Genomic DNA, 12,500 nt, shown 5'->3' with positions numbered 1-12,500 from the left:
TCTCCCAGGGCAACGTGAAGTGCCAGGCCCGCCGTAGGGCGTCGTCCAGGAAGAGATTCAGCAGGAACGTTGGGGAGGCGGAGCTACAGCTGGTTCTTCAGAGGAGGAGGCGGGCCATGGGGGAGGCCCAGGATAAAGACACCATGGGACCCTCTGCCAAAACACAGGGTATAAGGCTTCATGTCCATGTTCTGTGCTGTGGCAGGTTCCTGTGGGGCGGGAATTGGTGGGCACAGATTATATCATAGAATATAATAGATCATATTATATCAACATATTTTCCCTATTTCATAACTATGATATCTTATATCTTATATCTTGTATTGATAATCCAACAATGGGATGGACAGGGTCAGTTGCTTGCTGTAATTGTCATCACTGTAGCTCATTGGAGCCCCTGATCTCCAGATCCCCAGCCAGGCAGCCCAGCTGCTGAGGCCCATCCCTGGGCACGGAAGAACGACACAGTCCTTATGAGGCTCCAGCAGAACCGAGAGAAGAGGGACTCTCGAATCAGAGCATCAGTGCTCATGATCAACCAGGACAACTGACAGCTCAGATGTTTTTAATGTCTCGAAAACATAAAAATACAATTTATTTACAAATTAATTTTATATACCAGCTGTCTGTAATTGTATGTCGAGATGTACAATACGTGGGACTAAAGGCTTGAAGAAAAATTATTTACTTATCTGGTGATTTTGCTACTATATTGGTTAAATGGAGACTTTGCTTAAGGCATGTTTCAGTTAATTGCAACTTACATCAAAGAAAGATAAGTAAGTAATGATGTAATGATGATTAAGTCAAAAACACAATTATTTTCTAAGCATTAGTAAAAATGTTTCCTTTATTTAACTCGAGAGATTTGAGTTGTGAGTGAAGCGGTGTTGTGGTCTTACTCGATCTGTTAATTTGTTAAAAACTCAACTTCCTGAATGCTTCAAGGACACAAATAAAGATTTATACGCGACACCTTTTGTTATGATTATTTTTGTGGGTGCTCCAACTGCCTTTTAATAATACACAGTCCATCGGTAAGTAATTGAATTACATGTGTCTGTTTGCCATTGAAAATACAGAGAGGATACCTTTCAGTCAACGACAAAGTCCGACCACCAAATCATCACTGCACCGGATATCCCTCTGACGGTTCGCACAGCTGGATAAAGGGAAGGGAGCGGGCCGACATCAAGCACTTACACCGTCAAAGAGATGAGGTGGCGAGAAGCAAAGAGCATGCAGGGGGATCTTTTATAGGGCTTGCTGAGAGGAACCCCCTTGCTCTCCCCCTAAAAAGAGGAAGGAAGAGGCACCTTTTAGCATTCACACCTTACACGCACTCGCACACACCTCACAAACACAGGCGCATACACTGACTGACAGACAGGTGCACCCACCCACACGCGCATTCTCTGTGAGGTCTTTGTTAAAAGCATTCTAAAAGGAGAAGTGAGGAGTAGGATTATTCTCACTTTTGGCTCCTGACACAATTTGAGTGTCTCTTTCACACTGTGTCTCATTATATATTTATTTAATTTAGCTCTTTTACCAGAAGGTCTGGTTTTCACTTTCAACATACATTTTTCATTGTATTTCCACATTAATCTTAAAGGTGTTGACTTGTCCTGCACATGCAAGTGTGTGTGTGTGTAAGGACTTGATAAAAGGAACCCTTGAAGTTTGAAGAAGAATAAAAATGTAAATGAAAAACAAGAAAACTGGGAGAATATTTTTGCATTATTAATTCATGGCAACAGCCTAACAACAGGCGCCTGCCACCCTCCCACACTGAAGCAAAGTTTTTAAGACTGCAGTTCCTCCAAACCGAACTGGCGCTGTAATTATAACTGAACACTGGAACCTTGAGACCGCGACTCTTCTGCTCTATGACGTTTCTCACCCGTCTGGAGGAAACGGTGGGAGGAACTTTGACCAATAGATAAATTATTTGTACTAAGCTACAGTCTTTTCTGTTGAAATTCATATTTATTAGCGTCTTTTCATATGAATAGAGATGTGGTTTATTTATTTATTAAGTTGGCTGTCGTTGGTGATACAGATATCTTTCGTCACTCTAGCTATTGGTAAGTTTTTTTGTGCATGGGAAGTTCAGTGCTAGCTAGCTAGCTGGGCTAGCACCATCACTAGCATTCCCATATTCCACCCCGATTACAGTATTGATTTTATTTCGATTTCGATACTTATCAATCCAACTTACTGTTAATACACGTAACGTGTAGCAATGTCTAGCTTGCCAGATATTTGGTTGATTGTTACTCCCTAGCTAAGGTATTAAGTTTGTGCTAGCTAGATAGACTAGCTGTATCAGTGCAACTTGCTAGCTACGCTAGTTAGCTACTGACGTAGCTAGGGAGCTAGTCATACTGGTGCTGGCTTAATATTGCCCAAAGGAAACTGTTCTGCACATTGAACTAGCTAGAATGTACGTCTGATTTGGGGTTTGTGCATCCAACAGTTTACTAGTTATAGCATGTTTCAATAAACTGGTTCAGCACAATGCTTTTTGTTTCTAGTTTGGTTGCTAAATTAAGTGGTTGAGATTGACAGACAGCTCCTTTCCACGTTGGCACCTGACATCACCTGTTCAGGTTTAGCCCATAATCGCACTTATCACCAACGCTACACTAGGATTGGTGACGTTGGCAGTGAGCGTGTTCACTTGTTTATGCCACATATTCTAGTACTACTGTGTGTACGTGTGTGTGTGTGTGTACGTGTATAGCCTACTGTAGGCTATATCATGCATACCTTAACGTTAACAATGTCACAAACACCAATATAAAATGCCTTTATAAAACGGCAGTATAACAGTAGCTTTGTATTCAAATGCCACCAAGTGGAAGACCTTATCTCAAACGTACTGCTACACTCACTTATGACCTTTTTGAAAGGCATCCATCTACACCAGCATAACCAAAATAACCTACTGTACAAACTTTTCAAGCTCAATTGGGTTTATAGTATTTGACCTGTCTCGCTCAATCGAATATCCATAATTTAATAAATTATTGTTTATCACATTCCTGTAGAAATAATTGCACTAATTAGGCCCACTAATAATAACACAGTATATAGGTCAGTTAGTATTCCGTGTTAACTAGAATAACCTTAGACCGCCTTCTTGTCATAGCTCGTTATAAAGTCATCCAGCGGTGTAGCATACAGCAGCGGTATCTAGGGTTCAAAAGTGCAGCGCTCTCTGACTGCATTTCCCCCGTGTTGAGTAAAGGGCGGACTGGGACTGCCTTGCGTGACGAGAGGCAGAGTCCTGCGCGCCCTGGCGCTGCAAGCTGTCACCTACCCCCTTGACGTAAATGTTTTGACTTGCTTTAGAGCCGTAGCCTGAAGTCGACGCAAAGCATGGAGAGAGAGCTAGCTAGTGGAATGGGGCTACCACACCATACTATATTGTATGTTCTGAGGGCATTGGTTCGCTCTTTTCGTTTCTGGGGCGAATGCTTTTCTGTCTTGGTTGTTGTCCCTCTTGACTTGTTTACTTATTCATCGACCTCATCATGTTGGATTTACACGGATACGATGAGAAAGCATTTAGTCGGTTGTTGTTTATGTATCAGTGTGCCTCTTCTCTCCTCAGCGGCGGGCCTGTACTATTTAGCAGAACTAATAGAAGAATACACCGTTGCGACTAGTAAAATAATAAAGTACATGATACTGGTGAGTGCTGATCTCATATATTATGTATTGAGAATCTTTGTGAACGTATGTAGTACCTTCTACTCTACTTATTCTGTGCATTCTTACAGCAGAACATTTTTCCTTTGTGTGTGTCTCTCTGTGTGTGTCTCTCTGTGTGTCTCTCTGTGTGTGTCTCTACGTGTGTGTCTCTACGTGTGTGTCTGTGGTGTCTTTGTGTGTGTCTCTCTGTGTGTGTCTCTACGTGTGTGTCTGTGTGTGTCTTTGTGTCGTCAGTTCTCGACAGGTGTGCTGACAGGGTTGTACCTGTTTGAGGGTTTCCCAGTGCTGATGATGGGGACGGGTCTGTTCACCAACCTGGTGTACTTCGGCCTGCTGCAAACCTTCCCCTACATCCTCCTCAGCTCGCCCAACTTCATCCTCTCCTGTGGTACGTGTTGGCATATATATTTACCATATATACCATATATATTTACCATTTGTCTTTTAGTGGATGAACATCTACATACACAGAAACTGCCAAGCTAGCATTCTTCTTAAAATCCCAAGTTAAAACGAACGATGTACATTTTAAGTAGACGTTGTCTTCATTTTGCAGACGGTTTCCTCCGAAGCAGCATACACAATCATTTTTCATACATTAGAGTTGTATTATGCATATATGTATATCTCTTCTTTTCCCTTTCCTTCTTATCTCTCTTTCCTTTTTCTCTCCCCATCTCTTCTTCGTTCTAGTGTTGGTGGTTCTGAATCACTACATGGCCTTCCAGCACTTTGCAGAGGAGTACTACCCCTTTTCGGAGGTGAGGCCACATCTCACCACGTACCCTTCAGTTCTTGCCTTGTCAAATATAACTCATGTGCATCTTCTGTCGTAAGATTGAATCAAATCAACTACATTCTGTTCTCTGTCTCTCTGTCTCTCTCTCTGTGTCTCTGTCTGTGTGTGTCTCTCTCTGTGTCTCTGTCTGTGTGTCTCTCTCTCTGTGTCTCTGTCTGTGTGTGTCTCTCTCTCTGTGTCTCTGTCTGTGTGTCTCTCTCTCTGTGTCTCTGTCTGTGTGTGTCTCTCTCTGTGTCTCTGTCTGTGTGTCTCTCTCTCTGTGTCTCTGTCTGTGTGTCTCTCTCTCTGTGTCTCTGTCTGTGTGTGTCTCTCTCTGTGTCTCTGTCTGTGTGTCTCTCTCTCTGTGTCTCTGTCTGTGTGTGTCTCTCTCTCTGTGTCTCTGTCTGTGTGTCTCTCTCTCTGTGTCTCTGTCTGTGTGTGTCTCTCTCTCTGTGTCTCTGTCTGTGTGTGTCTCTCTCTCTGTGTCTCTGTCTGTGTGTCTCTCTCTCTGTGTCTCTGTCTGTGTGTCTCTCTCTCTGTGTCTCTGTCTGTGTGTGTCTCTCTCTGTGTCTCTGTCTGTGTGTCTCTCTCTCTGTGTCTCTGTCTGTGTGTGTCTCTCTCTCTGTGTCTCTGTCTGTGTGTCTCTCTCTCTGTGTCTCTGTCTGTGTGTGTCTCTCTCTCTGTGTCTCTGTCTGTGTGTGTCTCTCTCTCTGTGTCTCTGTCTGTGTGTCTCTCTCTCTGTGTCTCTGTCTGTGTGTCTCTCTCTCTGTGTCTCTGTCTGTGTGTGTCTCTCTCTCTGTGTCTCTGTCTGTGTGTGTCTCTCTCTCTGTGTCTCTGTCTGTGTGTCTCTCTCTCTGTGTCTCTGTCTGTGTGTCTCTCTCTCTGTGTCTCTGTCTGTGTGTGTCTCTCTCTCTCTCTCTCTGTGTCTCTGTCTGTGTGTGTCTCTCTCTCTCTCTCTCTGTGTCTCTGTCTGTGTGTGTCTCTCTCTCTCCTCCCAGGTGCTAGCATACTTCACCATCTGCCTGTGGGTGATCCCCTTCTCTTTCTTTGTGTCTCTCTCTGCCGGGGAGAACGTGCTGCCCTCCACTATGCAGCAAGGAGGTAAGGCCTGGAGCCACGACCACTGCAGTAGCTCCTAGGATGCTTTGACACCTGAACAGTAAACAGTGTGCTGTAACATTACCATAGCGACCAGTTTGAAGAGCTGTCGTGGACATTACTGACCCCCCCCCCCCCCCCCTCTCTCTGTCTTTTTTTTTTTTTCTCTCCATCTTCTTGTGATCCACTTTTTTTCTCTCCAGACGACGTGGTGTCAAACTACTTCACCAAGGGCAAGAGAGGAAAGAGATCTGGCATCCTGCTTATCTTCTCCTTCCTCAAGGAGGCTGTGCTTCCCAGCAGACAGAAGATGTACTGAGGAGGACTTGGGGGGGGTCAGGGTGCGGGTCAAACTGTGCGAGGGTCTGCGGTGAATGCGTGGAGGTCTGGATTTCGGTACGGTACCAAGGTGGTGGACCAAGGGGGCCAGAGGGGTACATCTAGGGGCCAGACCCCTCCCTCCCCCGGGCTACGGAAGGACTAGCAGGGGCGGTGACACGTGTCTTGGACTAGCTTTGTCTTAACTTTTCTGTCTGCATTCTGTCTACTACTGGAAGCCTGACAGCGACACAACGACCCGGAGCCTAACCACAACAACAGCAGCGACGACCGAGGCTTCATTATGTACATAGCGGCTCCTTCACGTCCTCTTTGAGGGGACTGCTGTTTTATAGGGTTTGTTATTGAAACTTGTTGGTTTGTTTTGCGAGACTGGGGGAGGGAGACTGGGGGAGGGAGACTGGGGGGAGGGAGACTGGGGGAGGGAGACTGGGGGGAGGGAGACTGGGGGAGGGAGACTGGGGGGAGGGAGACTGGGGGAGGGAGACTGGGGGAAGGGAGACTGGGGGAGAGTCAAAGGGTAAGGAAACAGGGTTGTTTTGAAGAGATTCACCTGTGATTTGTTTACGCGGGGTCGTTTTGTCTTCTCGATGACAGTAATCTACATACAAGGGTTTGTATGCAGCCACGTAGGAGTGAATGTTAGGTTTCGTGTCTGCGTCTAAGTAACTCCTCGTCAGTCACCTCCAACGCCATACTTCATAACCTGCGTAGTTCATAACCTGCGTAGTTCTCTAGGACTGTTTTTAAAAAATACACAAAAAAGCTTCAATAATAGTGATTTTTTTGTCATGTCAATTGATAGAAAAAAAAAAACAGCAGAGGTATCCATAAATACATACTGTGTCAATCTGTTTTAGAGATAACATTTCTGTGCAATGATTTTTGTAAGTTTATGGGTGAATTGTATGGAGAGACTGTGGGAGATGATGGCTCTGTTCTAAATCAAAACTTATGCCTTCCCCCTAGGCACTGGTTATAATTTGACTGGCCTACTGGCATCAAAGCACCCCTTATTGGATGATTCCAGTTGCCACTGCACCTCTGACCAATCACCAGTCCAGTCTACTCTCCCATACCTAGACTGCACAGGGGTGGATAGGCCATAGGGGGTGATTTGGGGCGGAGCCAGGAACTGCTGAAGAGAGAGAGTATGCTAATAAAGAGACGGTTGCTACGAGAGTGAGATCGAATCACTGATTGTCTGAATGTCAGCAGGGTAATCAAACCCACTTTTCACCTCTAACCTCTGGCCATGAATAGTGAGTCTCAGTAACCCTTCTGTCAAGTCCATATTGCGTTTTCAGGCATCTTCCTAGCCCCTCCTTCCTAAATGCTTCGAAGGGAAAGGTCTAAAAGGGGTCTCCTTCGACCTTGAGGTGTGCAGTCAGGTATGGACGTTTTGAGGTTCATCCATAACGTCCCCAGCCCTCAGTAATGTTCTTCACGCGACCCCCCCCCCCCCCCAGGGTGCTGCCTGTGCTCTGCAGTGTTGTGCTCTCATCGTAGGATGACCTCGGGGGGTGGGGGGGTTGGGGGCACTTTTCTTAAAGCGGTGTCACAGGAGAGGGTGTGAAAGGTCGGCCAGAGGTCAAAACATCCCTCTACAGAAGTGTGAAGTGTTTTTGAAGGGAGGGGAAGAGAGGAATGAAACCACACGCACACACACACACACACTTCAAACCTCCTCCCACACACACACTTTCAACCTCACCCACACGTCACCTGGGGGACTTCCTCGGCCCCTGAGGGAGTTGACAGATGGAGCAGGGTCACCTGTCTGTCCAGCCACCCTGGCATCGTGCGGTCTCCTCACCTCCCTGTCACCCTGGCCCACACCTCTCCTCACCTCCCTGTCACCCTGGCCCACACCTCTCCTCACCTCCCTGCCACCCTGGCCCACACCTCTCCTCACCTCCCTGTCACCCTGGCCCACACCTCTCCTCACCTCCCTGTCACCCTGGCCCACACCTCTCCTCACCTCCCTGCCACCCTGGCCCACACCTCTCCTCACCTCCCTGCCACCCTGGCCCACACCTCTCCTCACCTCCCTGCCACCCTGGCCCACACCTCTCCTCACCTCCCTGCCACCCTGGCCCACACCTCTCCTCACCTCCCTGTCACCCTGGCCCACACCTATCCTCACCTCCCTGCCACCCTGGCCCACACCTCTCCTCACCTCCCTGTCACCCTGGCCCACATAAGCATACTGCATATGAATTTACTTCAGCTGTCGTCATTGTAATCGCTGTCTTTGAAGGAAATACCGTAGTGTTTGCAATACTGTAGCTTTTTAATAAAAATAAATAATTTCTCTATTTGTTAATGGTTAATTAAGGAATCTGGTGATGAGCGTGCTTCATTGATACATTGAAGTATAAAAATTAAACTGTGGGATGTAGGGAGTATAACTCCCTACCATGTTGTTTTCACCATTCAAATAGATTAGAAGTAAGGGCTTGATCCAAGAATAAAGGGATATTGTCTTAGTAGTGTCCAGGCTCCAGTTCCTCCACCAGGTGCATTGCCACCTCCGTCCAGGGGGTGGCGCTGTGACCAGGGGTGCAGCCCCGTCTAGGCAGGTCCAGGACGTGCTGAGGGTGGAAGTGGCAGGCCGAGGCGATCCTGGCGGGGTAAACGTTGGGGAACAGCCCCCTGCGAAGGACGTCCATGGGCAGGGAGGGGGCCAGCTGGGGCGACCCGTCCCACGTAGTCACGTACTGGGGCTGTCCGTCTCTGGTCGTCCCCAGTATCACACTCTTCTGGAGGTCCGGCTCCGGAGGGGTCTTCTCAGGCTGGCTGCTCATACGCACCCCCTGGGGTCTGCTCACGGAAGCCGTCGGGGGCATGGAAGGGTTGGGGGAGATGTTCCAGGCCTCCTGTGGTGAAAGGGCTCCAGGCGAGGCCTTGCGGACCCTGCCCTTGCCCAGAGTCGGCCCCCCCTGGTCAGGGGAGAGGCACCGGGTGTGTGCCTGGTACCACATGCCCATGGGGGGCGTCCTGAGGCGTGGTAAGCCCTTCCCATCAGCCCACTTGGTGACGTTCTCCTCAACGATATCCTGCCGGATCACCTAAGGTCGGCATGCGGGACAGTTAGGACAACAACCCCTCAGCAATCACCCTGTGGTATGGCAAGAACTGATCAACAATAACAACAAGCTACTGTACATGCTCCTAGTATGTAAGTACTTTGTTTTCCTTTAACATTCGAAATGAACAGGGCATTTTGTCTCGTCATCAAGGGAGACGTGATCTTAACTGACCGTGAACTGTATTGTTTGTTTTTAATCATCCTGTGTAGATTATAGAGACGTCCTGAACTGAAATAGTGATTGATCTATATTAAATCAGAGTTGGATGATGTGGTGTGGTTGTGTGGCCTGCAGCTGACCTTCTCTCTGGCCGTGGTTATGTGGTGCATGTCCACCAGGTCCTGGTGAAGAGTCTCCAAGGCCTTCCTTCTCACTGTCTCTGTCTTCTTGTCTTCCTGCCACATGAAGTACTTCAGGTACCTGCTCTCTCACACACACACACACACACATACACACACACACACAAGGGAAACTGAAAATCTTAGGCTGTCACACTCAATCACTCATTCACTCACATTCATTCACTCACTCACTTACTCTGTTTATCTCCCTCCCCTGCTCTCCCACTACCTCAACATCTCTCTCCCTCACTGTCTACTCTGTCTCCCCCTATTTCCTTCCCACACGCTCTCTCTCCGTCTCCCCCCCGTCCCCCTCTCTCTCCCTCACCTGGCGATCCTGCGGTGGCACCAGACTCGTGCCAGGTCCAGAGGTGTGTGCCCTCTGCTGTCTTGTGCCCGGGTGTCAGCGCCAGCGTTGAGCAGGACCTGCATGCACTCCAACAGGCCCTCGGTGGCCGCCACGTGCAGGGGCGTCAACCCCGTGTTTGTGGCACTGCAGAGGAACCCATACGTGAGTGGTCACAGTCATCGTTATCTAATCGGTGCCGGTGTTCGTATCCAAGGAAACAACACTGTTATCAGAACACGATCGCCGTTATCATTCGTGACTTTGGCTTCAATGTTGTTTTTTTCCCATCAGGCTGTTGCAAAAGCAGCGTTTTTCACCTCACGTCAATGAGATGTGCGTTCTAGTCAACAGATGGCCTCGTTTGCACTTTTGTTTACATTCGATGATACAATCACAACTCACAGTAACAAAACACTGAATTACAAAATGCCCCCTGTCTGGAGAGTGGAGGACCGCGGGTGGGCACCTACATGTTGGGCAGGGCCCCGTGCTCCAGGAGGAGGGTGAGGCAGGTGTGGGAGTGAGGTCTGCTCCGGGCGGTCAGCACCATGTGGATTGGTTTGCGGCCCCGAGGGCAGCTGGTGTTCACGGCCACCACCTGGGTCTCCAGAAGAACTTTCATGCAGGCCAGCTGGCCGTAGAGGCACGCCACGTGGAGGACAGTTAGACCCTGTGGTAAACACACACACACAGTAGTAGAAGAACACACACACATAGGTACACACAGACACACACAGGTAGGAGAGAGCGCACACATTCGCGCATGAGTGAACTAGTGCCTCTCACAGACTACGTCAGTAGGAGAATCTTACATTTCTGTGTGAAATGAACCAGAGGGACCCCATACGTGTTTAGGTCCTCCTCACCTGCTTGTCCACGGGCTTTGGCGAAGGCGCACTCTTCAGACTCAGCCGAAGCCACTCTGGATCACCCGAGGCGGCTGCTTGGAACAAGTCATTGTCCGGAGGGAGTGGGTGAGTTTTGGATTGTTTTGACACCCTCCGGACCCCCACAACTCTAGCACTGGCTCCAGGTTTGCTAAAGAGGTTCAAAAGTGAATCACAAAATATCCAGCTTTTCACATAGGCTACAATCATTTATGGCATCGAAACAAGCAGCGAAACTTGCGGCGCGCTCTAACTTTATAAACAGCATTGATTACCGATGACCACTATAATAGATGCAATACAAATATTATTTTAACGTCGTAAATAAACATATAGCCTATTTTGTAGCCTATTTAACTTTACCGAATAGTCGCCATCTCTCTAGCGCGGAATATGCCACAATGCCACTTTTGTTGGTGCTGTTGTTCCATGGTTGCTATGGAAATTCACTCATTCTTTTGACGTAACTTTACGCGCAACTCCCAGAGCGCAATAAAAGTAGTTATTGAAAATAACTTTAAAATGACACCTCTTTAAATGCAAGCTACGGTATTTCATATGTGTACTTACTTGTATGCGAAACGTCTTCTTGTTGAAAAGTTGACAGTTCTGTATAAAATTGCAGTTTCGCCCACATATCCACGTTAATCTTCCTTCCAAGATTGGAGGAGGGATCTTATTAGTGATTGTTTTGGCTCGGTGGTCTAAGAAATGTTCATTTTTCTGCGGTTGAGGCAAATACAACCAGCGCAAGGCGTGGTTAAAGCAGTCCTTCTGGCCATACATTGAGCCCAGCCAATTCACATCGCCTATGATATATTATAAAAGCTGCGAGGGTCCAGTATTTTCTCTCCATTAATTTTAATGAATAGCAGAGAAAGAATATGCAACGTTTTAACGTGGCATGATGTGGAAATGTCATGTCAAAACAGTCGAAGTTTATTTCTTACAAAACAGCCAGTTTAAAAAAAAAATTTTCATTCGGTTTCTCATTCTTTAGTGTGAAAGTGTACATTGACGTTATTCGCCTTCTCTAGCCTGTCATAACACAGTTGCCTCAGTGATTATGTCTAGGTCAAGCTCTTTTGACAGTTGAAAGCGTTGCTCTTATTGGCAACAGGATACGGATACTCCAACAGTCAATGGATGACAACAGCCAGCCCCCAGGGCGGCAACATCGACAGTGCATTAACACAAGGCGTTCACCCAGAGTTAGTGTAACAAAGGTGGTCGAAGCCGGTATAGAGGTTTGCTGGAGCGCGGACCTGCCGCTCGGAACGTGACCCGGTCCAGAACCGATGCGGGCCGGCTCGTGTCGACCCATTACGATGTTCTCTATGTCTCTGCGGGTCCATAGAATCAATAGCCTCAACAGCGGAGCGGCCTCTGATCAAATGAATTGATCGTTTGAACTGTGTCTGACCCGGATGAGATGGACCGTGGTTAAGTGGAAAAACAATGTGTGGTCTTACGGTAATATAGTGTAACTGATGTAGACCGTATGATGTAGACCGCTGATCCCATTGGGCATCAGCTGTGGTCTTTCTAAATGAAGGCACTCGTCTTTTAGGGTTAGCTGAAAAGCACCACGCTGTCTATGACCTCGACGTTTTCCAGAAGCAAGGCCAGCGGTGGGAAGTTCGTGCAGTAGTAAGTTCATGGTCAGATTATGAAGCCTGTGGATCAGTGGCCCTGTGCTCCCACTCAACCCCTAGCCTCAGAGACATCCCCTGCCTGCCTTGCCTTGCCCTGCCTGCCTCGCCCAGCCTGCCTCGCCCTGCCTGCCTGCCTCGCCCTGCCCTTGGTCTTACAGTGATGTATGAGGCCCAAGAGGACTATGTCCTCGTGTTCGTTCATCTTCTCTGCCTGGCTAAAAGTGCAAGAGTGCATGTGTAA

General features: G+C 47.9%; 3 protein-coding genes across 3 annotated transcripts in view; 2 read left to right on the top strand and 1 right to left on the bottom strand.

Moving 5' to 3' along the window:
• shtn2 (shootin 2) overlaps nucleotides 1-966 on the top strand; it is a 4,919-nt gene extending 3,953 nt beyond the window's left edge. Inside the window, exons 10-11 of the mRNA XM_062449965.1 lie at nucleotides 9-168; nucleotides 409-966. Coding sequence (XP_062305949.1) covers nucleotides 9-168; nucleotides 409-551 — 303 coding nt within the window. The 3' untranslated portion in view covers nucleotides 552-966. The remainder of the gene's footprint in view (nucleotides 1-8; nucleotides 169-408) is intronic.
• A 919-nt stretch (nucleotides 967-1,885) lies between these two features.
• Nucleotides 1,886-6,321, top strand: tex261 (testis expressed 261). Its single transcript, XM_062449427.1, has 6 exons — nucleotides 1,886-2,087; nucleotides 3,620-3,699; nucleotides 3,955-4,108; nucleotides 4,414-4,481; nucleotides 5,497-5,599; nucleotides 5,800-6,321. Exons 1-6 carry the CDS (start codon nucleotides 2,018-2,020, stop codon nucleotides 5,913-5,915), a joined length of 591 nt encoding a protein of 196 aa, XP_062305411.1. The 5' UTR covers nucleotides 1,886-2,017; the 3' UTR covers nucleotides 5,916-6,321.
• A 1,787-nt stretch (nucleotides 6,322-8,108) lies between these two features.
• On the bottom strand, nucleotides 8,109-11,027 carry ankrd53 (ankyrin repeat domain 53). The gene is made up of 6 exons (XM_062449835.1): nucleotides 10,968-11,027; nucleotides 10,584-10,755; nucleotides 10,188-10,387; nucleotides 9,697-9,861; nucleotides 9,327-9,447; nucleotides 8,109-9,006 (listed from the first exon to the last, which is right to left on the bottom strand). Exons 1-6 carry the CDS (start codon nucleotides 10,979-10,981, stop codon nucleotides 8,422-8,424), a joined length of 1,257 nt encoding a protein of 418 aa, XP_062305819.1. The 5' UTR covers nucleotides 10,982-11,027; the 3' UTR covers nucleotides 8,109-8,421.
• Between the last annotated feature and the right edge of the window lie 1,473 nt (nucleotides 11,028-12,500).

Source organism: Osmerus eperlanus, chromosome 23 (genome assembly GCF_963692335.1).
Source record: "Osmerus eperlanus chromosome 23, fOsmEpe2.1, whole genome shotgun sequence".
NCBI lineage: Eukaryota > Metazoa > Chordata > Actinopteri > Osmeriformes > Osmeridae > Osmerus > Osmerus eperlanus.
The sequence above is the reverse complement of the archived record's forward strand: the minus strand, read 5'-3'. Positions and strand labels throughout refer to the sequence as shown.